Source organism: Cetorhinus maximus, chromosome 10, assembly GCF_964194155.1.
Source record: "Cetorhinus maximus chromosome 10, sCetMax3.hap1.1, whole genome shotgun sequence".
Taxonomy (NCBI): domain Eukaryota; kingdom Metazoa; phylum Chordata; class Chondrichthyes; order Lamniformes; family Cetorhinidae; genus Cetorhinus; species Cetorhinus maximus.
In genome coordinates, this window is record NC_135888.1 from 30936629 (window position 1) to 30957658 (window position 21030).

Consider the following 21030-nt stretch of genomic DNA (forward strand, 5'->3'; position numbering starts at 1 on the left):
GAAAGAGCAGGTTATCACATTCTGCTTTCTTACCTTAATGCCACTATTAGCACCTGCTTTAGCCCTTACCACTACCATTAACAACCCCTTTGTCCTAGAGATAATTAGTGCATGGCAGCAAAGTCAAAAGCAGGAGAGAGAGAGAGGGCACTCACATTTGCGTTGAGAGAGGGACGATGTAGTGCAGGATCCTCACGAGGGTGTTTGCTACCGACCTCATCTTCACCGCAGGCACAGTCCACATCCTCACCAGTCAGTGCGATGGCCTGCTCCTCAAAATGAGTGAGGGGCCTAATGTGGACCATTCCACCCCCAGTCTTGGACCTCTTCCTGCTGATGTGAGTAGGCTTTTCCTGCATGGAAACAGATGGACAGAGCGTGAGCAGGACACATGGCACTGCGTGGATGCTTATATGGTGAGCGGAAGCATGGATGGACGCAAGCTCTGGAGGATATGAGCCTAATGGAGATGTGAGGGTGTGTGAGAGTGTTACTGGTCTTGTCCCTTGAGATGTGAGATCCCTGTGGATATGTGATAGGTTTGTGAGTTGAGAGTGGTGAGAAGGGTGACTTACCCTGTCAGAACGGATGAGACCATTCATCCTTTTGAGGCACTTGGTGATTGTCCTCTTTTGCAGGGCATTGGCGCTGACCACCACTGCCACTGCCTCCTATGCTGGATTAGTAACACTGCTGAGCATCCTGCGGCCAGAGCGGGGGTAGAAGGCATCATGGTGGGCCTCCAGTGCATCCGAAAGGTGCTCGAGGGACATCAGTAAACCAGGGGGCTGCAGTCTTTGTGCCTTTCGGGGCCATGTCTTCTTTGCAACAGTCATAGGCCGGAAGCACTGAGTGGTGTGCGCGCGGCTGCACTTTAATTATGGCGCCCGGTGTGATGAAGCAGCGAGGTGACAGCTTGGCAGGCAAATGAGAGCCTGCCCGCCATTGAAACGCCGTGTTTCCTGGGAACGCTTTATTAATGCGGCAGGATTGGGACGATACAGTGTGAGAGGCGGTTCAAAGGAGGTTTACTAGATTGACACCTGGAATGAGTGGGTTGTCTTATGAGGAGAGGTTGGACAGACTGGGTTTGTTTCCACTGGAGTTTGGAAGAGTGAGGGATGATTTGATTGATGTATACAAGATCCTGAACGGCCTTGACAAGGTGGACATCGAAAGGATGTTTATTCTTGTGGGTGAATCCAGAACTAGGGGGCACTGTTTTAAAATTAGGGGTCGCCCTTCTAGGACAGAGATGAGGAGAATTTTTTTCCCTCAGAGGGTTGTGCGACTTTGGACCTCTGGCCGGGATTTTCCGGCCCTGTCACAGGCGGGACCCGCCGTGGGCGAGGTGGCGCACCAGCCAGAAGCCCATTGACTTGCGGCGGGACCGGAAGATCCTTGCGGCGGGCGGGGGGGTGCAGCAAATCCTGCCGTCTGCCTCAGAAGGTGGTGGAGGCGGGGTCATTGAATATTTTTAAGGCAGAGGCAGATAGATTCTCGTTAGGCAAGGGAATCTAAGGTTATTGGGGTTAGATGGGAATGTGGAAATCGAAACACAAGATCAGCCATGATCTTATTGAATGGTGGAGCAGGCTCGAGGGGCTGAATGGTCAACTCCTGTTCTTATTTCTTATGTTCTTATGAGAAGCCGCCATTGTGGCCGGCGGGTAAAACATCACTTCTCCTGCCTGCCACCGGACTTAGTGCAAATCTGGGGCGATTCCGCCCATAGAGTGAGAAAGAGGAAGAGCAATTACATTGACACTGACCACTGGAGGACACCACTGTTTAAATCCTTGTCCAGAACTTCATCCATCAACCCCCTAACTTCTGTTTCTATCTTTTACTCACTTTCCTACCCATGCCAGCACATTCCCTTTACTATCATTCTCATTCACTTTAACCAGCCTCTTATCAAAAAGCTTGTTAAAATCCATAAACATATCCATTGTAGTTCCATCATCAATGCAAGTTGTTACTTCTTCATAAAATGAAACATGAAAATATGTTTAGTAACTTGTCTTCAGCCTGTGCTACCCTTAATTAGCCCAAGTCTTTTTAAGTGGACATTAAAATTACATCATAGAATGGCCTCAAAATCTTTCCCTATTATTGATATTGGACTGTTACTATCAGAGAAAAGACACTTAGTGTGCCTCATTATAATATAGTAGTTATGAGTGATAATTAGTTCATCGCCCAAACTGCCTCACATCAAGTTGAAGGAGACAACAATGAGCAGTTTCTGTCTGAAGGATAAGGAGAGGGACAATGGGATGAAAACTACAAGAAAATAGCTCAATCAGCCCTGGTATTCTTTGTTTTTTGCCCATGGTGAATCTGGAAGATGCTTTCCTTTTCCTATCGCTTCTACAGGTTAACACTTGATATTGTATAATTGGTTCTGGATTTTAATTGTAGAGAAAACACAACAGTAACAAGTGCTTTACAACATATGTAGAACTCTTGCTATGCATAATGCTAAACATTATTGTGTATAATTGGAAGAGTTGTCCCACAGACAGGTCAAGTAATAACCTGGCATAATCACACCCACAGAATCATATCTTTCATGTTCCAGACTTATCCATTGCCAAATCCAGAACCTCTACCTCCTAGAAGAACACCACTGCAACTTCCCCTCCAAGCTGCACATCATCCTGACCTGCATACATATGGCCATTCTCTCACTGTCACTGGGTCAAAATCCTGGAAGTCCCTCCTGAACACTATGGGAGTATCTACATCACAAGGACTGCAGAGATTCAAAATGGTGGCTCACCACCACCCTTCTCAAGAGCAAGTGAGGATGGGCAATGAATCCTGGCCTTGCTAGCGATGTCCACATCTCGTGAACAAAAAAAATAATAAAACGCAGACCATGGGAAAATAAACCCGTTGGATTTTTTTTCTTTATCTGAATTTTTGTGGCTGCATTTTCAGAAATGTATCAGTAAATCAACTTAAACAGATCAAGAGAAACTCCAAACCCAAAAGTGATGCAAATTGTGAGAACTGTTAAAATAGTAAGATCCAGAATTGCCCAATTATTTTTTTTAGGAAGATTTGAAGTAACAACATTAGAATCATTAATCACCAAGAATGTCATCAAATACCAACAAAGTGGAGTGTTCACACAATTGGAATCCATATTACTGGTTGCTGTTTGCAGAAGTGTAACCTGAAATGAAAACCTTTATATAAGGCACACAATACATTATGACAAATAACAAATACCTTAATTGTGACTTCAAAGTGATAATGTAATCTTTTTGACAAGTACAAACCACTTAATCTTCCATCTTATATTTTGGTATCATCTGAGGACTTTGGTTAATTAGGTGTTGAGTTAAGGAGATGCTTTTATTGTGTTTTATATCCATTTTTCTTTTCTCTTTCAACATCAGGGTGACCGTGGACCACCAGGACCGAAAGGAGAAAAAGTGAGTTGCAACCCAAAAAAAAATCAATCTAAAGAAGTTCCTAACATTGGTTATGTTCAGAGAAAATAGTTTGGGTGTCTATTTGGACACTCAAATAATAGATGCTGTTTGTGCTCAATCTAAAATAGGTAATTTAAATGTTTACAATGGGATATATAGTTTTTGTTTTGTAAGTGGACCTTGCCCATTTCACATTACTTCTCTTTCCCATGTTATGAAGCAAAAGTAAAGTTTCCTTTAGATTATGTGTTGCATTTAGCTAGAATTAAAATTCCCAGACACTTGTGATTGGGATCTAAAGTTAAAAAGGATACATATTTGCCAATGGAGCTTCCCACTTCTGCAGTTGTTGCCAAGCACCAGATCTTGACATCATGGGCATTCAGAAGGGATATTAAAATAATACTGAAGCCTATGATCTTCATAGGTGAAAGTTAATTTTCTTTGACCCACATACCACCCCACATTGAGACAGGGAATCTTGATACTGGAAACTCATCACCAACACCAAATAGAGAAAGTTGCCATCAACTGCTTCCACACCATTGTTCGTGTCCCATTTAAAAATAACCTCACAATTTTAAAAGGAAGACGTTGTCTCACTCATAATCTGTTTGTCACATGCTGTTTTGAATTGAGTTTTGAAAAGTACTCAAATGTTGATGTATCAGAGAAGAAAGGAGGAGGTCAGGAAAGGCAGACAGGTGATGGTGGCAGTCAAGGCCATGCTTCAGACAGGGGTCATCTAAGACAATGCATACTGGATCCTGGTATTTATAAATAGAGGCATACAATACAAAAACAGTGAAGTTATAACAAACCTTTATAAAACACTGGTTCAGCACCAACTGGTGTATTGTGTCCAATTCTGAGTACTGCATTTTAGAAGGAATTTTTGAGGGGGTACAGGAAAAATCATGAGAGTGGTTCCAGGGATAAGGGACTTCTTTTACGTGGACAGATTGGAGAAGTTGGCACTGTTCTTGGAGAAGAGAAGAGAAGGTGAGGCGGGGAGCAGGGGAAGATGAGGGGGGAGGGGGGAAGGTGAGGGAGAGGAGGGGGAGGGGAGGGGGAAGGTGAGGGAGGGAAAGGGGGCAAGGCGAGGGTGGGGCAAGGTGAGGAGGGAGGGGGGAAGGTGAGAGGAAATTTGATCGAGGTGTCCATAATCATGACGGGTCTAAACAGAGTAGATAGACTGTTTCCTTTGGCAGAGAACACTCATTTTAGGGTGAGTGGCAAAAGAGCCAATGATGAGAGGAAAAACCTTCTTACGCAGCCTTTGGTTAGGATCTGGAACACACTGCCAGCGAGAGTGTTGGAAGCAGATTCAATCATGGCTTTCAAAACGCAATTGGATAAGCACCTGGAATGGTCCTGCTGCACCAAATGGCCTGTTTCTTTGCTGCGTATACTTTGTACCTTTGTAATGTAGCTCTTATCCTCAAATATATTGGCCCCCATTTGAAAACACCCTGCTACTCATTCCTTACAGGAATTCTCCTGCCTTGCTGACCCATTCCCCATTAGTGCTTAACGTATTTAAATTCAATCTTTTATGTCTTCCAATTATTTTTTCTCACCACTTAACTTTGTCTACCACTGTGCGCCTTTTAAATTCTAACTTTCTGTACTGCTCCTTGAAGGCAGCAAGTTCTGAAAGGGCTGGTTGATGCTTTCCAGCATCAGCCTTGAGTATTTTGTTCTTTTTGACTGCAGGCTGTTTGCTCCTTCAGGAAGAATGTGGGCTGTGTAAAAGCACTCTGCTTACCACCATACAGAATACAACCCAGATGTGCAAATATGCTCTTTAAACTGGGGTGAGACCAAGTGCAGGAAAATAGCATGAATCTTTCATTGCCTTCTCACACTCTAGGCCTTGAGTAAAGGACTGTTTAGAGATGAAATAAAGTGGAGTGAAAGCTCTCATCATCCCTTGTTATTCTAGGGAAATAGTACATGGTGTTCAAGACAGGGAGGACAAGATTTATGGAGATGTGAAACAGGTTTCTAATATTGCATTGGTTTAAGTTGTGACTGTTTTCTGTGACTTGATTAACCTGGAGATATCATTGAACTTCTTCCAGAATTTAAGCAGTTTTGCAGGTATTGCCACCCCTTCCACATGACCTTTGTACACCTCCTTCCCTTGGTATAGATTCCAATCCTTAAAACCTCAACTGAAAGGTCATCAAAATTAGGGAACTGGTGCCCTGAGGAACTAATTTTCTTAATTGGAGATTTTTTGTTTATCCTTTCGTAGGAAGGAGTTGAACATAAAACAAGTGATTTTTTTTTTTCAGAAAAAATATTTGCTAGAAACAAACCAGCTTCTCAAGGCAGTTCCCTGCTAAATTGCAGATGATAGGCAGATGAATAATAATTGTAATGCAATAGGAAAATTCTGAGAATCAAACAATATAAAACCTGTTAATTATGTCTTCTTATTCAAAATAGAACTTACTCCTACCTTGGTGTTGAAAATCTTTGTTCTGATTTTTATAGGGTCTACAAAGAGGCTCTTAAAAACCAGAGTGCTGACACAAGAGTCAGCTCAGTTAGTCATCATAACCATTAATGCCACAGACTTTTTCCATGGCATTCTCCTCTCTGCCACCTTCTGCTCTCATTATGTCACTCTTCCTTTCAGATCTTTCCATACACAGACCACCATCTCAGCTTTGACACTCAGTGTGGTCTTTACTCAGCTAGAGCCCCACCCATTATTGATCACTGGTGTTACTCACAATAAGAGATTGTGGTGAAAGAATTAATCCAGGCTGGTCTTTTGGTTCAAGCTAGTTTATTTTCACAGCAACTCCTCAATATCACTAACTTCCAAGTAGCTTCCCCACAAAGTGTTCAAGCCGTATCTTTTTTATTCTCTTTAGATGGGTAATCAGTGCCCATCACCTGTTTAACTAGCAATTGGTTTTAACAAGGTGATTGCTATATTAACAACTGGGACCATTGAAAACATTGACAGGTCTAAGGAACACACAATATAATTGGCTCTGAATGTATGAAATCGCAAGGAGAAGAGTGTTGAGTTAACTTAATATGTTTATTAAATAATTTACATCACAAGCTTTCATTTAAAGTTCAATACTCTTCCTTTACAGTGTGCATTTTGCTTCAGTATGAAAGGATTAAACTGTACAAGAACAAGGACTGCACGCTTTCACTCATCTAAAGTGAGCAGTAGAGAATAGTGTAGGGCATGTGAAATCTATGCTGGGGTTTCCATTTAGAATAATAACATTGAATTGAATTAAGGACCCGATTCATCAGTAAGGAGAGATAGAATTGTGTGCAATCTGGTAATCAAACTTTAAAGTGACTCAGACATCTCTGCACATCTAGTGTTGCCTTACATCAATGCTATTATAATAATTTCATAGCCTCTGTACCATTATCATATGTGTTCTTACTCACCCGATACGCCATTAATGAAGAACATCACTTCCTTGGTCTGAGATTTGTCATATAAATATTAATATAAAAGTACCTGTTTCGTCTAAATCGGTAAACTGTGATTGCCTTCCAGAATGAGAAGTCAAATCACAAAGATCTGCCTATAAATGACATTGCACACTGACAGCAAAGTGTAACCTGAATATTATTAGAAATGGTTTCAGAACTATATTGTTTGTTGAGGTTAGAAGTTCTTCAAAAATTAAAACATTTCAAAATTTGGGTTCCAAAGAAGAGGCTTGTTGGGCTCGAAAGAACTGTTTCTCTCTCCACAGATACTGCCAGACAGGCTGAGGTTTTCCAGCATTTTCTCTGTTTATTTCAAATCTCTAGCATCTGCAGCATTTTGCTTTTATTCCCGATCTTAGAGTCTGGACAGCTGAAGACACGGACACTAATGGTAGAGCGATCAAAATTAAGGATGCTCAAGGGACCAGAATTAGATGAGTGCAGATATCATAGAATCATAGAATGTTACAGCACAGAAGAATGCAAAGAAAACAAGAACTCCCTTTTGAGCACTTCCTGGGTGTTGGATGAAGGGATTGTCAAGTGGGGAATGTACTTTGAATCTAATGTACTGCTTCCACTCCCACTGCTTTTCCCACAAATAGCTAAGAGAAGAGGAAGCCACAGAGAATGTTTCCTCCAGTAGTGGAGAATTCCTTCATCTTGTCCTTTTGGAGTCCTGACCAGGCGGCCTTCCAGCTGGAGATGTTACGCTTATGCCTCAGCCAACTAGCAACAACAAAAACTTAGGCCTGGATTTTCGCCATGACGGAGAGCCTCTGCATCATTGCGGGAGTCTTGGAAATGGCCGAAAATCTAAGTCCCACCCCTGAATCCGGCATTTCTCATCTTCGCGGGGGCGGGACTAGAGTTGGGCTGGGGTTCGCGCATCCACAATTCAAGAGGCAGCTGGTGATTGAAAATATCCTGTTGAACATTTATAACTATTTATCAAAACATAGTTTTCATATGAAGCGCAACGATTTTAAAATATTTAATAGCTACTCTTCTGAAAAGTCAGACCCCTCTTTGGTAGATGTTGTTAACTGTGTTGCTGTCATTGTGACGCTACAACTTATGGATGCTGCTATTGATTTCAGGGTTATCCAGGTGTCATGGGACAGACTGGCCAAACGGGTGTACCTGGTCTTCCTGGCCCTCCTGGCCTGCCAACAATTTATCTGTGGAGAAATTCAAATGAAGACTGGTTGGCCTTCTCTGTAAGTCATTTCTGTAATACTTCCCAGTGCTTCATTATTAGTCTGTCAAAATAAGGGTGGGAATAGTTCACTAATCCTATTCCATCCAGACATGGCGCAGCCATGCACATATTCGGCTCACTGTCTAGCCGTGCAATCTCCAGGGGCAGGCAAAAGTCAAACCTGTGGGTTGTTCAGGGAAAATGTGGGGAAATTCCTCTCTGATTCCCTAAGGCAATTAAGCTCCAGAAGACTGCAGTAACTCATAACTATCACAGTACAATTGTATTGTCCTATTTGGAGAATTTATGCCAATTGCAGGGCCCCTTTTCCCTTTTCTCTCCCTCCTCAAACTCTGCATTCAGCCTTACAATTCTAAATATTAGACGAATATTGTTTTATTCATTTAACATCCTCCGATGAATTTAAAATGAAAAAGTATTTTCCATTCTGCCTTTAACTTGATTCATTTTAATGAATGACCTGAAAATGGCCTCAAATGCCACATACTGATTTCAAGCATTTATCCATCTACATTTGTTAATAATAAATAGGTAACACTATATTTGCACCAGGCATTGCTAGATATTTATGGAAAGCATTGAAATATTCATTACAGTGACCCAGAAGAAAATTATAGGGCCTAAATTAAGTAACAACTAATTTCATTTTTATAAACGTTTGGGGTTTTCTGCCACAGTAACCATAACATGGAAATCCCAACCATTCATGAGAGACTCTCGTTTGATATTATTTATACCTCTCTCTTTTCCTTTACCACATCCATTTATGTGAAAAATATAACCTAGGTGAAGCAACATCTCTCTCACAACTTGTGACTTATTGGTCACAAAAAGCTCAGCGCTGCCGGGGTGGGGGCAGGAAGAGGGCGGGCGACGACATCACCGCGGGCAGGGGTCAGCGATGCGAGAGGGGTCACAGCTGCCTCAGGGAGCTGCAGACCTGCGAATAATGAAATAAAGTTCTAAAAAGCTGCAAAAAAAAAATGTCCCCGCATCACAATCAAGCACCTGAATGCGTACCTCATCAAAATGCTGTCCCCAGATATTTCTTTTTATTTTATTTCCTAACGGAGATTTCGTCCCGCACTTGGATGAGGTTTCATGAAAAATGTAAAGGCCGTCTGGCCGATTTGCCCGCCCGCCAGCTGTAAGGTTGGACGGGCCATGAAAAATCGCAGACAGTTGTGCCGCTAATGGGCTTAATTGTCGGCAGGCGCGCTTACAACTTTTGCGCCGGCCCACCAAGTGAAATATTGCGCGATGACGTTGGGACACTCGCCTGACGTCACCTCGCACGATTTTATGCCCAATCAGCTCAGGTGCCCGCCCGCCTATGGGACTTAAAATTCTGCCCCTAATTTGTTCCTCTGTTCCAGGTTTCAGCCAGGTGTAGACATTTGAGAAACAGAAGCAGGGAGCAGAATTGTTATAGTTCTGCCTTCTGGTACCTTCTATTTTCTGCTTACTGTAGGAATTATTTATGACTTTCATGACTTTTGCACTTCTAAAGTTGGGTGCGAGTGTCAGTCGACCTGAGTCCGCCTTAAAAAAATGCACAAATAGACTAGTTCTCACAGAGCTCTTTTATTTAACTGCTAACACATGGATTAATTATTTTTAAAAAAAAGTAACTAGACCTGTCTTGGAATCGTCAAGTGCCCAGCGGCCCAACCAACGATCACTTAGGCCAGGATATTTAGGTCAGTGAACAGGGGGCAGGGCCCGCTCGCCAATGCATAAGATGACGCGGGATGATGTCAGGCGGAACTCCCGACGTCACCCCGCATCATTTCAATTTTCAGGTGGGCGGAAGCTCAGCCAAATCAGCTGTATGCCCGCTGACCTGTCAACGGCCTATTGAGGCCATTTAAAAACTAATTCAAGTAATTACTGGACCTGCCCATCCAACCTTAAGGCCGGCAGGCAGGACAGGAGCCCTGGTGGGCTTCAGAAAAAGCATGAAACCTCATCCACGGGCGGGATGAAGTTTCATGAGGGATTTAAAAAATGTAATAAAGGCTTGATTAAAAGTGATGGACATGTCACAACTCATGTGACAGTGTCACATGAGGGAACATGTCAGGGAAATTTTATTTTTGTACATTTACCATTTTTAAATTTGGCACCGATCTCCCTGAGGCAGCACTTAGCCTCAGGGAGATGAGCGCACTCTTTCACGCACATGCGCAAAAAAGCGCATTCTCGGCTGAGGGAGCTATGCGCTTCCTGGTGGATGTCACGCTGGGTGGGCCTTAATTGGCCCACCCACGTAAAATGGATCGGAGGTGCGCCTGCATGCACCTGCTCCTGCACTCCTCCCCCGATGGGGGGAAAATTCTTCCCTTAATGTCTGTTGAATATTTAAACGTCTTCTTCCTATTAGACTGGGACGTGTCTGTCCTAGCTAACTGCAGTGAAAAAAAGATATTGTATTAGCACTTATATCCTTGGGGTCCGCACTTCTATCATGATTCTCACATGCACATCTTAATGATTAATTCTTTAAGGTTTGCCTGTACCCTTGTTGTTCATGGTTGGTTCAAAGCTTAATAGTGTTATTTAATTAGTGTTTGTTGCTTGCTGCTCTTTAAGGTATCTTACCTCAAGACTGCACCTGTAACAGTTCATTCTGCTTGTCCCATAGCAACCATAGCTTTGTCTTTGGTTACCAGCTGCCTTTGTCTGACAGATAAATGGTCCTCTATTTTGCTGTTTCTCAGCTTGAAGTTTAATATGGTTTAGCCATCATTAGAATTCTCTTTTTGTATTAAAATCCTTCTTGATACTAGGGGCTGTGTAAATAGATTTCTCCTTCATTTCCAATTGAGACTTCATTAATTTGAGAATAAGTCAGGATGAACTGTTTGTACTGGTTGGTGAGTTGGTAACTAGAGGGAATACATCTTAGCCCACGCCAAAAGAACCAGGTGGGAAATTTGGAAATGCCAGCCGACATAAATTGTTTACTTTACAATTTCCTTGTTCGAGTTTCCAAGTATCTTGACATTTGCAATCAACATGCACACTACTTTTAAAATCTAAACGGGAAAGAATGTGCTCAATTTTATTGAAAATGATTCCCTTGTTGCCAATGTTCCTTTTATACTTTAAAATATATTTCTTCCAGTTGGAGCAGGTGATTTTTACTGGAATTTTCTTTCTTTTTTAAAAACTTGAAAATAGTTTTAAATTTAAAACTTTGAGCATATCACCCTTGAATTCACAGTGCAAGTGAAAAAGCAATTGTGGACAAATTATGGTTTTGTTTGTTGTCACCGGATGCCTGATGTTATCCAGGATTGGGGTGGGGGGTGTGGGGAGGGTCAGAAACAACATATTCTTGATTTTTATGAGCGGTTTAATCCCTGTCCTTCTCATGTGGAAGATTTGCTCTGTATTCATTATCTTACAAGAGACTTATAATGAGGAGCATCTTAAGTTGCCTTAATATCTCAGTTGTTTTAAGATGAGTTGCACTATATGTCCTGATTTTGAAAAAATGAACACAATCTTCCAGATTTATTTCTTTAAAATACAGAAAATCCAAAAAGATTTAAAATGTAATAAATTTCTTCTATAATTTGACAGCAAACGCCATTCCATCAAATATTGCGAGCAGGCTGGCCTGTAAGTATAAAATCTTATTCATACTATATAAGTGCGCTACTGCCTTATTATATCTGTTACAAGTTAATATGTTTCTTATAAACAACAGATGTTACCATGTCTGTGCCCAAAGGCAGCCATGTCGGTAGCTAAACTGTGTTTTTAATTGATGTTGCGGTTTTTTGTAAAATTTATATTCTTTTCCCCGCTTTAGGCCATTTCAAGCCATGCATCATTCCATGACCTTTGGGAGGACGGTCAGTTTGTTCTCTGGCCTTTCGAGTCAACGAGTAGCTCTCAGCAAGTTTGGCCTGAGAGAACTCGCCCTCCCAATTTTTCTGTCATTGCCTGAGGGGAAACATCTGGCTTTACATGGTGATGCTCCCTTCACCCCTGAGAACACTGTCAAGTTCAGGGAATTAGCACCACAGACTGATGTCTGTCTATCCTGGGACAGCATATTGGAGCATTATCATATTCAGCCAGTTCACAACCCAGAGGTTACTAAAAGGTGCAGGACGCCCTACATAAGTCACTAAGGACCTAAAACAAAATCAATATAACCTGGAACTTCTTTTGCAAAGAGTTTTATGCAAAAAATGTCGATTTATAAGGGGAGCAACCACTGTTTTCACAGAATAATTCAGAGCACAGAACCTGTATTTATTCCACCCACAAATTGACATTTCCCTATTCAATGGGCAGAATTTTACATTCGGCGTGCAGGCGCGTGCCCGACACCCCAGAATGTGATATGACACGTGATGACGTCGAGTGTGCGTCCCAATGACTTCGTGCTGTCTCACGATATTTTGCGCGCTGGAGTCGGCTGCGCGCCCGCCGATAATTGAAAGGCATATTAAGGCCGTTAACGAACTAATTAACTTCAAATTTACGATGCCCGTCCAACCTAATGATTGGCGGGCAGGCAAAAAGGCCAAGCGGCCTTTACATTTTTTAGGGAACCTCATCCACGAGCGGGATGAGGTTTCCTAAAGCTATTACAAATTAAATGAAAACTTTCCTTTGACAGTAAAAACATGTCCCATCTCATGTGACACAGTCACATGAGGGGACGTGGTTCATTAAATTTTTAATGTCTTTAATAATTTTTTTAAAAAGCGTTTCAATCTCCCTGAGGCCGCTCTGTGCCTCAGGGAGATTGAAGCGCTCTTTCGCGCATGTGTGTAAAAGAGCGCTGGACCCAACTCTCCCTCCTTCCCCTGCCCACACAGGTAGCGCTCAGCGCTACCGCTCGCGATCCGCGCTGGGTAGGCCTCAATTGGCCCGCCCGCGTGAAATCGCGGTGTGGAGTCAATTATAGGCGGTCGACTCCGCGACCGCCCAACCAATGTAAAATCCTGGCCAATGTTAAATTTTAAAAACAGGTGATGATATAATAATTATTGGCAAAATACTTTTTTACACTTGGTATAATTTGTGGTATTTTAGCTTTCAATTTGCCAATGCTATGTTTTGTGCCATTTTTAGACACAGCGTGGAATTCCCGGGCCTGTTGGACTACCAGGAAAGCCAGGTCTTCCTGTAAGTAGAAACCAAAATGGAAGCAACAGAAAAAGAAATCTCTCAAAGAAAAAAAATTGCATGAAACCCACTGGGATAATGGCCTGGACTTAACCTGGAGGATAGATCTTTGAGGGGGAAAGGGGCAGCAGTTGTGACATCAGGAAACTTGTAAATCTTTTGCTGTTGGGCTCCTGCCCACAGGCAGCCTGACTAGCAGATAGTGGGGGCTGTCCTATGGGAAACCTGCTTCACAAGGTCAAAGGCCATGAGAGCGGGTAGGTGGTTTGGGGGAGTGAGAAAAATCGCTGGGGGAGAGGGGCAGTGTGGGTGGTGTCCCAGTCACTGAGGTGGGGCTGGTGAAGTCCAATGTTGGGGGAGCAGCAGATTGTGGGGTGGGGAGTGTGATTTACTGAGTAACTTTTTTGCCCTGGAGTAAATACCCCTGGCCCACAAGCAGTACTGTAAAGACACTTAACCTTATATGTTCAGCCCTCCTCACCTTCTTTCAGCTGTTTGGTTTTCCGAGGCTAGGAAAGCCCAGCTGACATGAGTTAAAAATACGATGGACTGTTAAAATAAAGGCAGGCCGCCTCACTATTTAAACAACCCTCTTCCTGCAAGAAGATTGGTCACCTACCCCTCATCCTGCCTCCATTAAAAGTAGAAGCGGGAGTGTTCAAGCCACATTGGGTTCCTGTTTTTTTCCCTCTGACATAACCCCAACCCATCAATTCTTGAGCGTTAAGATTCAGCGAATAATGCAGCTGCCAGATCAAAATAGGAGCAATCCAATCTGTTATAATCTGTACAAGTCGTGACATTTACAGCAAATGAGAAAGGAAAAAAGTTGAACCAGAGTTTAAAGTTCAGGGTAGGTTTATAACTTCAGTTGTATCGTCAGTGTGAAGTGGATTAGTTCTTAACCTGGAACCACTCAATACTCATGCTGGATGGTTGAAAATGGAAAGTACTCAATTCCCTCACTTGAATGAACACAAAATTCACCCAGAAATAATTGGGTGAGGAAAAATTTCTAATCTCATCAGATCTGTTGAAAACAAATATGCCACTCCAATGTGAGCTTCAATAGAACATGTATCAATTATATATGTTAACTAGAAAGTGAAGTTGTCAGTTGGTTCACATGTGCAGACCACTTTGATGGTCTTTCAATACTTCAACTTTGTGCTGCATGTTTTACCTAGCTCTTTGCTAACATTGAAAAGAAAATTAACCAGCATTTGAACACCAGGGACTTTGCTCAATGTCATTCTGTGAGAACGTACAGACTAAACAGCAACACCAAGTAGGCAACATAACTTTGTACTGCCAGCTCAAACCATAATAAAGGAGGTAGTATTGTCGAAAGTAGAAGAGACCTTCATTATTCCCTATAGATCAATATTTTATTTATGGATAATATTTACGTGATTGGCTGCAGTTACCTTTGTTTCCTATAAGCTAATATGTTCTAAATCCATTGTATACCTCGTGTCGCTATTTCTGTTTTCGGAAAATCTTTTTTACCCTGTGAAGAAGTTGGCAATGAAGGAGACAATTTACAGCACACCATGATCAGGGCTGTTTCAAGGTATGAAGGTGTGACAGGCTGTGGAAGGGGATAGAAATATTTTACCATTTCAACCACATCAACGATAAACAAATCTTTAATCTACACTAAGCTTTAGAGCACTGATTCCAACATTCCACATTATGGCTCCTTATAACAACAATGCCAATTACCAACAAATCATGGCTGTAGTCCTGACTTGTACTGTTTTCATCCTCCATGTTAAACTATCTGTCTCGAGGGAAACTACCTATTTCCTCTGTTGATGGTACTCTTTAATCAGTCACTAGGAATGAAATTGGAAGGGTTGGGTTGCATCTGATTTTAATTCTTCAAATGGCTTTCTTCCATTATTTCTGCTTGTCTCCAGGGGGAGCAACTTTTCTAACCTCTGTGTATTTCCCCTGGATGGTCTGGTTGCGATTGAGAGCTCAGTCTTTCTGGATTCTAGGGGGTAGCCCAATTCGTGGCCCCATTTGGTACCAATTGCACAGTTTGGCCCAGATTAGAGATGGTACAAACAGCTCAGATGGGTGCAATAGGAAGTGAAAGGCAAATAGCCATTTTAAATTTTTGGAGGAAAGCTGATGCACATTTGCTGACTGCTGTGAATGCCGGAATAAACTTACTCCAGTGACCTATCTGATGAAATTTATCTCCTGCTCCGGAAGGGGCGGAATCAGGAACAGCAGCAGAAGTAGCAGCAGAATCTGAAGCTGGAGAGCTGGCCAGAGTGGAAGAAAAATGAATATCGGGAGTGGGGAGAGTGCAAGATGCAGCCTGCTTTGACTGCAAAGTTCTCAGTTAAAGTCTCAAACTCCAGTTTCCTCTAGACTTCAGTAACAGTAAAAGTTAAACTGTATCTTACACACCCCTCCCACTCTTGATTTTCTCATCCGTTGCTCTCTGACTGGCTCACAAATTGAAGGTTTGTCTGGTGTGTCACTTGGCTTCATTGGCTCTTTTGTTTCTGATTCTGTTACTACCTGTCCCGATGCTGCCTCAGCTTCTACACCTGACTCCCCATCTCCTGCTTCTGCCACTAATTATTCTGCTGACTCTGCTGCTTGCCTATCCTGTTTCTGTTTCCTCTATAGCTGTTGAATCCTCCCATGTTGGCGTACCAGTTCTAATTCTGCCATGTTATCAATTCCTCTCTTCGTCATGCTAGCCTACTGCTCCTACTGAAGTTCCTGATGATCCCACTGCTCTTACAGTTCTTGAGGTGCTGGCTAGTTCGGTGCTTGACTGGCTTTGGGCAGGGTTGTTGATGAGAGCTTGTGTGGTTCTGGTTTGGACAGATTCTGGTAACTGAATACTGGGGGTGGGGGGTGGTGGATGGTGGTTTGTTGCTGCTAGTTGTAGATGGATGGCTTCCAGTTGTTGGCTGCTGGTGGTCAACCTCAAGATAGTGGTGATTGGCTGTAAATTTGAGGTCTCACTGTGGGCTGCTAGCTGGCTGGCTGACAGACAGCAAGTCTTTCTACTCTATATTAGTCTGTATTGGGGAAGTGGGGGGGAGACATTGGCATAATGGTAATGTCACTGGGCTACTAACCCAGAGGCCCAGGTTAATGTTCTGGGAACATGGGTTCAAATCCCACTATGGCAGCTGGTGCAATTTAAACTAAATTAATAAAATCTGGAATTGAAAACTAGTCTAAGTAATATCAACAGTTGTGGTAAAAATCCACCTGGTTTACATTGGGGAAGGAAATCTGCCATCCTTACTTGATCTGGCATACATATGCTCCAGATCCACACCAATGTTGATTGACTCTTAACTGACCCTCTGAAATGGCTTCAGTTCAAGGGCAATAAGGGATGGACAACAAACACTCCTCTTGCCAGCGACACCCATACTCAACAAAAGAATAAAGGAAAAAAAGGTTCAGCTACTCCCTGGAAAAGGTCTGAGCCATCAGTTATGCATGGTTTTTGTATCTGAATGGTATATTTTTCAATATCTTAGAGAAACAGAAGTATATCATAAAATATTTCTGCCTATATTCGAAGTCTTTGAAGTGCAAGAAATAAAGTATCAAAAATCACAATTTTCTGGGCAACGTGTCTTCAGACACCCTCAGAAAATAAACCTTGTTCTTAATTTAGCCACTTCTAAAATAGCCAGTGCGTCAGTGGATATGACCCAAATGTAAACATTGCTGTCCTACCCAGATGAAGCAAGGATGACGCCAGCACAAAGCTTGCAAATCTACCCTGGGGATCAGTGTAAACCCGGCACGAATATTGAGCTCCTTCTCCAGTTGGAACTGGATCCTGGTGTGACGAACACAAATCCACCCTAATAACTGCCAGCAGTGCTTCCCTGACTCTGTGCATCATTACCCTCTGTATTACCCAATATTTAACACTCTCACCCTTTGTTCCTTGTTCCTTAGATGTAGGAGTGCTACGTGAACGTACAAAGCTAATTACATACAGTGACATTACTGTGCACAAAGTAAAACGTGGCTGTGGGTGTTAGATTCAGAATTTAAATTTAAACATGTTGCAGTATTTCAACTATAAAGTGGCTTCAATGAATAATATTTCCTTGCCAACAGCAAGCAAAGCAACATTTGAAAGCGCAGCAATTACAGTTGGCATCCTGAATGTACTGTATTTGGAAACTACATCTTGGTTCTATTGATGATTGCAGGCAAACGTTGATTGAATTATTCACCTTTTTACCTTTTAGCATTTTGAAGTTGGTTTTCTGCATTATATCTGGAAAGGTGTAATGACAACCCATAATGTGCTTATCGGATTGAGAGGTGAACTTTCCATTTTTCAGCCGTTAGCTATTTAAAAATAGACTAGACAGTCTTGGAAAGTGATATTTTGGTTTGGCTAATAAAGTAATAAGCCAGTAAGCAGTAATGTAAAACCCTACTATTAGAAGTTAGTAGTGGAGCTTGAATTTAACTTCTACTTTCCATACTTCATCTTGGATTATATACACACTGACCATTTTGTTTCCTGATGATTGACTGGAAATTATGGCTGGCTAAAATTACAGTGATTATGATTATTTATCTTGCAAAATAGATGTCTTTGAAACATCAACTTACAAACAACAAAATAAAAGAATAGCATTGCTCCCAGCAGTGAGTGTACACATGTGTGTGCAGTCACGTGTATGCAGTCACATAAGCATATTTACATGAGTGTGTGTATTCATGTGTGTGTGTATTCATGGGAGTGACTCAAGAATGGTAGTATCAACAGGTTCATATGGCTTATGAGTTCCAGTTTTAACTCTGTCTGATGAGCATCCATGGAGCGGTGATTGACGTGTTCTCACCCCACTTTATTTTAAGTGCTGCACGAAGGCTGCCCACTCAGGAAGCGGGGACCTCATTAAATGGGCAAGTTGCAGCCCCATGAAGCCATTGGTGCCTCACTGCAAATTTAACTGCTAGGATTGGGATTCTCACTCAGTGTGGTACATGTCAGCATTGGTTAGTAGTGACACAGATAAGTTTTTAAAAAAACATTTTCCTAAGGTTCCTTGTGGCTGAGTCCCCCTCCTGACCCACTTGGACCTCCCCCACCCTGGCCCGCCCCTTCCTCCTTTGGTCACAATAGGCTCTGACCTACTGTCCCTTTCCTTCACCACCCAACCCTACAACTTTCTGAGGACTGTTTCCTTAGGGCCCCAGCAGCCTGGTCTGCCACCTAATTTAGCACTCCCACTCACTAGCCCTGACATCATTCCCCATCGGCTTCAGGTGGGGGACAGTGCAGGAAAATTTAAATAGGGTCCAGAAGTTAAAATGGACCATGTTTGCCCTCAACCCTGCTCGAAATAAAATCGTGGCTGTGATGTCTGCTTAGTCTCTTCGGTCAGATTACTCCCAGTCATCTGTTATGCTCTCTTGTACCTTGCCAGTGAAAAGAAAATTTAAATCATCTTTGAAATAAATTGCTGCTATACTTCATTAAATAATTCAAACTGTGCTGTGTATCTTTAATGACTTATGGTGATTCATTTTTTCAGGGTCTTCCTGGAGTTTCAGGATTACCGGGCAGATCAGGCTTACCAGGGGACATGGTAAGTGTAACCATATCAATTCTGTGCCTATTCAGTTGGTCAAGTATTCAACGTATTCTCTTCTATTCTAATTTTGAATACAGAATTCTAAATGATATCCTTTCAGTAATTGTTTTTGAGAAATTGTATTTAAAACTGATTTAAGGGCTTTACTGTTGGATCAGTGAATGGCTGCGCCACACAGAACAAGAAGGTCCTTGAGTTTGTGCTGTCAGCTGATCCCAGCCTAGCTAGTGATAAGATTGAACAATTGGCTTTCTTTTCTTTGGATTAGCGAAGGAGAAATTGACCAAGAATCCCACTCCTGACCAATAAGCAGCCACCCCTGCTACAAGTTTGCACATTTGTAGCAGTTGAACAAGGACAGAATTGGGCTCATTTGTAATGCCTCTTGCAGTTAAATAAGTTGTTGACACTCCCTGTCCTTGCTCACATATGGATATAGCCTCTTGCCTAAAGCACCAAAGAAAAGATTGCACTTCACGAAATCTCTCCTTTACTTACCACTTTAGTCAGAAGAGTGTGGGTTCCAACTAACTTTGCAGTGCAGGACTGAACAACTCACATGAATATTACAAGGCTGGTAGCAACGCTTTTCCCATGTACGCCGCTACTACCACAGCTTCAGGTGTGCATCAAACCTGGCAGTATAACTCAGAACACGTTGCCTGCATGGAAAACTCTTGACTCCCCACCCTCTGCACCTTGAAAGACATCGCACCAAGAACTCTGTCGCTTTGCTGGGACAGACAAAAATAAAAGCCTGAGCATACAGGCAGCAAACAAATCTTATTGGATGATGGATGGACATGCTGAAAGGAGTTCCGTTGTCATTAGTGTCCAAGGGACGATTTGTAAATACAATCAGGAGTTGGACTGATCTTTGAAGATAAACACACATTATTCACTTTACTTGCACTGGCATCAGTCATCATGTTAAATATCCACCTTTCATTGGTCCCAGCCCACCATTTAAAGAGTTGAAGTCAGGATTAGTACATGTAAAGCTGTGGCCCCACCACAAGTGCAAAACAACTTGTTTCTGACATTTTAGAAACTAGCCTGTTAACAGTTTCTTCCCCATGCAACCTATCCTAAAGCTGAGTTCATATCAGTGAGCTCTTTTGTAGGAATGCATGCTATACACAGGGGTAGTGTTCATTCTTCACCACTGAGATGTGCTTTGTTTGGCAGGAAGCTGAAACAAAGCAGGAGGACACACATTCCTTCACTCTTCAAGCTGAAATCTGCTGAAACCTCAGTATCTCATAGTCGATATTGATAAGGGAAAAACATGAGTGCTGAATTTCATTTTATAGCAAAATGAGGTGCAATGTCACGTTCCAAGTGTAACGGGAGTCTAAAGCACAGCAAGCATTCTGTAGTTTGAGAAAACAAGGCTCTGACTGGTTTAGATCGCTGCTTATCAGGTTGCACTCACATCAATATTTTAGAGCAAACTCCTTTCAGAAGCTTCTCTCGCCCTGATTTCATGCAATAACTACTTCCAGCATAAAATAAACTTCACACAAAAAAAACTATCAAGAAAAAACAGTAAAATAGAAATATGTAAAATCTTGTTTGAGGTAAATGTGTGTACATCTTTTTAACCAGTTCCATTCTTACTTCAGTGCCCTATTTTAAAGCAGTTGGTAATCCATTTATTTTAACTTGGCTAAAAATAAATGATTTTTAAATGCCAAGATTCTGGCTGTGTTGTGGAGTGAGCAATGTGTGCTCTGTATAAAGGCAGGTCCATGGCTTATTACCTGCTGATGCTTCATCCTGAGCTGTTTTTATCAGTGGTGGTTTGCCATTGCCTTCCACTTATTATGGGGCAGACTGCAAGTCTGCCTCAGCAGGAACAGGGATCTAACCCACGCTTTTGGCATTATTCTGAACCACACGCTAGCCGCTTAACTAACCGAGTTAACAGCCTCCCTGTATTGTGAAAAAGTAATGCAATTAAAAGCCTTAAGGATTTACTTGAAAAAAAAAGATTCCCATTCTGTTTCCTTGCCTGAAGTCTCTGACTTGCATTGGGTTGCAGTGTCATAGTGACTGACACATGTCCAGTACTTCAGTCACTCTTTCTATGTCAGTTTGGATGATAAGTGTCAGC

The 21030-nt window shown here is 42.2% G+C and overlaps 1 protein-coding gene across 1 annotated transcript in view; it reads left to right on the plus strand.

Annotated features, from left to right (window-relative positions):
* LOC144685615 (uncharacterized) overlaps positions 1 to 21030 on the plus strand; it is a 449474-nt gene that overhangs the window by 241433 nt on the left and 187011 nt on the right. The window contains exons 7-11 of the mRNA XM_078550317.1: positions 3411 to 3446; positions 8027 to 8146; positions 11737 to 11775; positions 13246 to 13299; positions 18855 to 18908. Coding sequence (XP_078406443.1) covers positions 3411 to 3446; positions 8027 to 8146; positions 11737 to 11775; positions 13246 to 13299; positions 18855 to 18908 — 303 coding nt within the window. The remainder of the gene's footprint in view (positions 1 to 3410; positions 3447 to 8026; positions 8147 to 11736; positions 11776 to 13245; positions 13300 to 18854; positions 18909 to 21030) is intronic.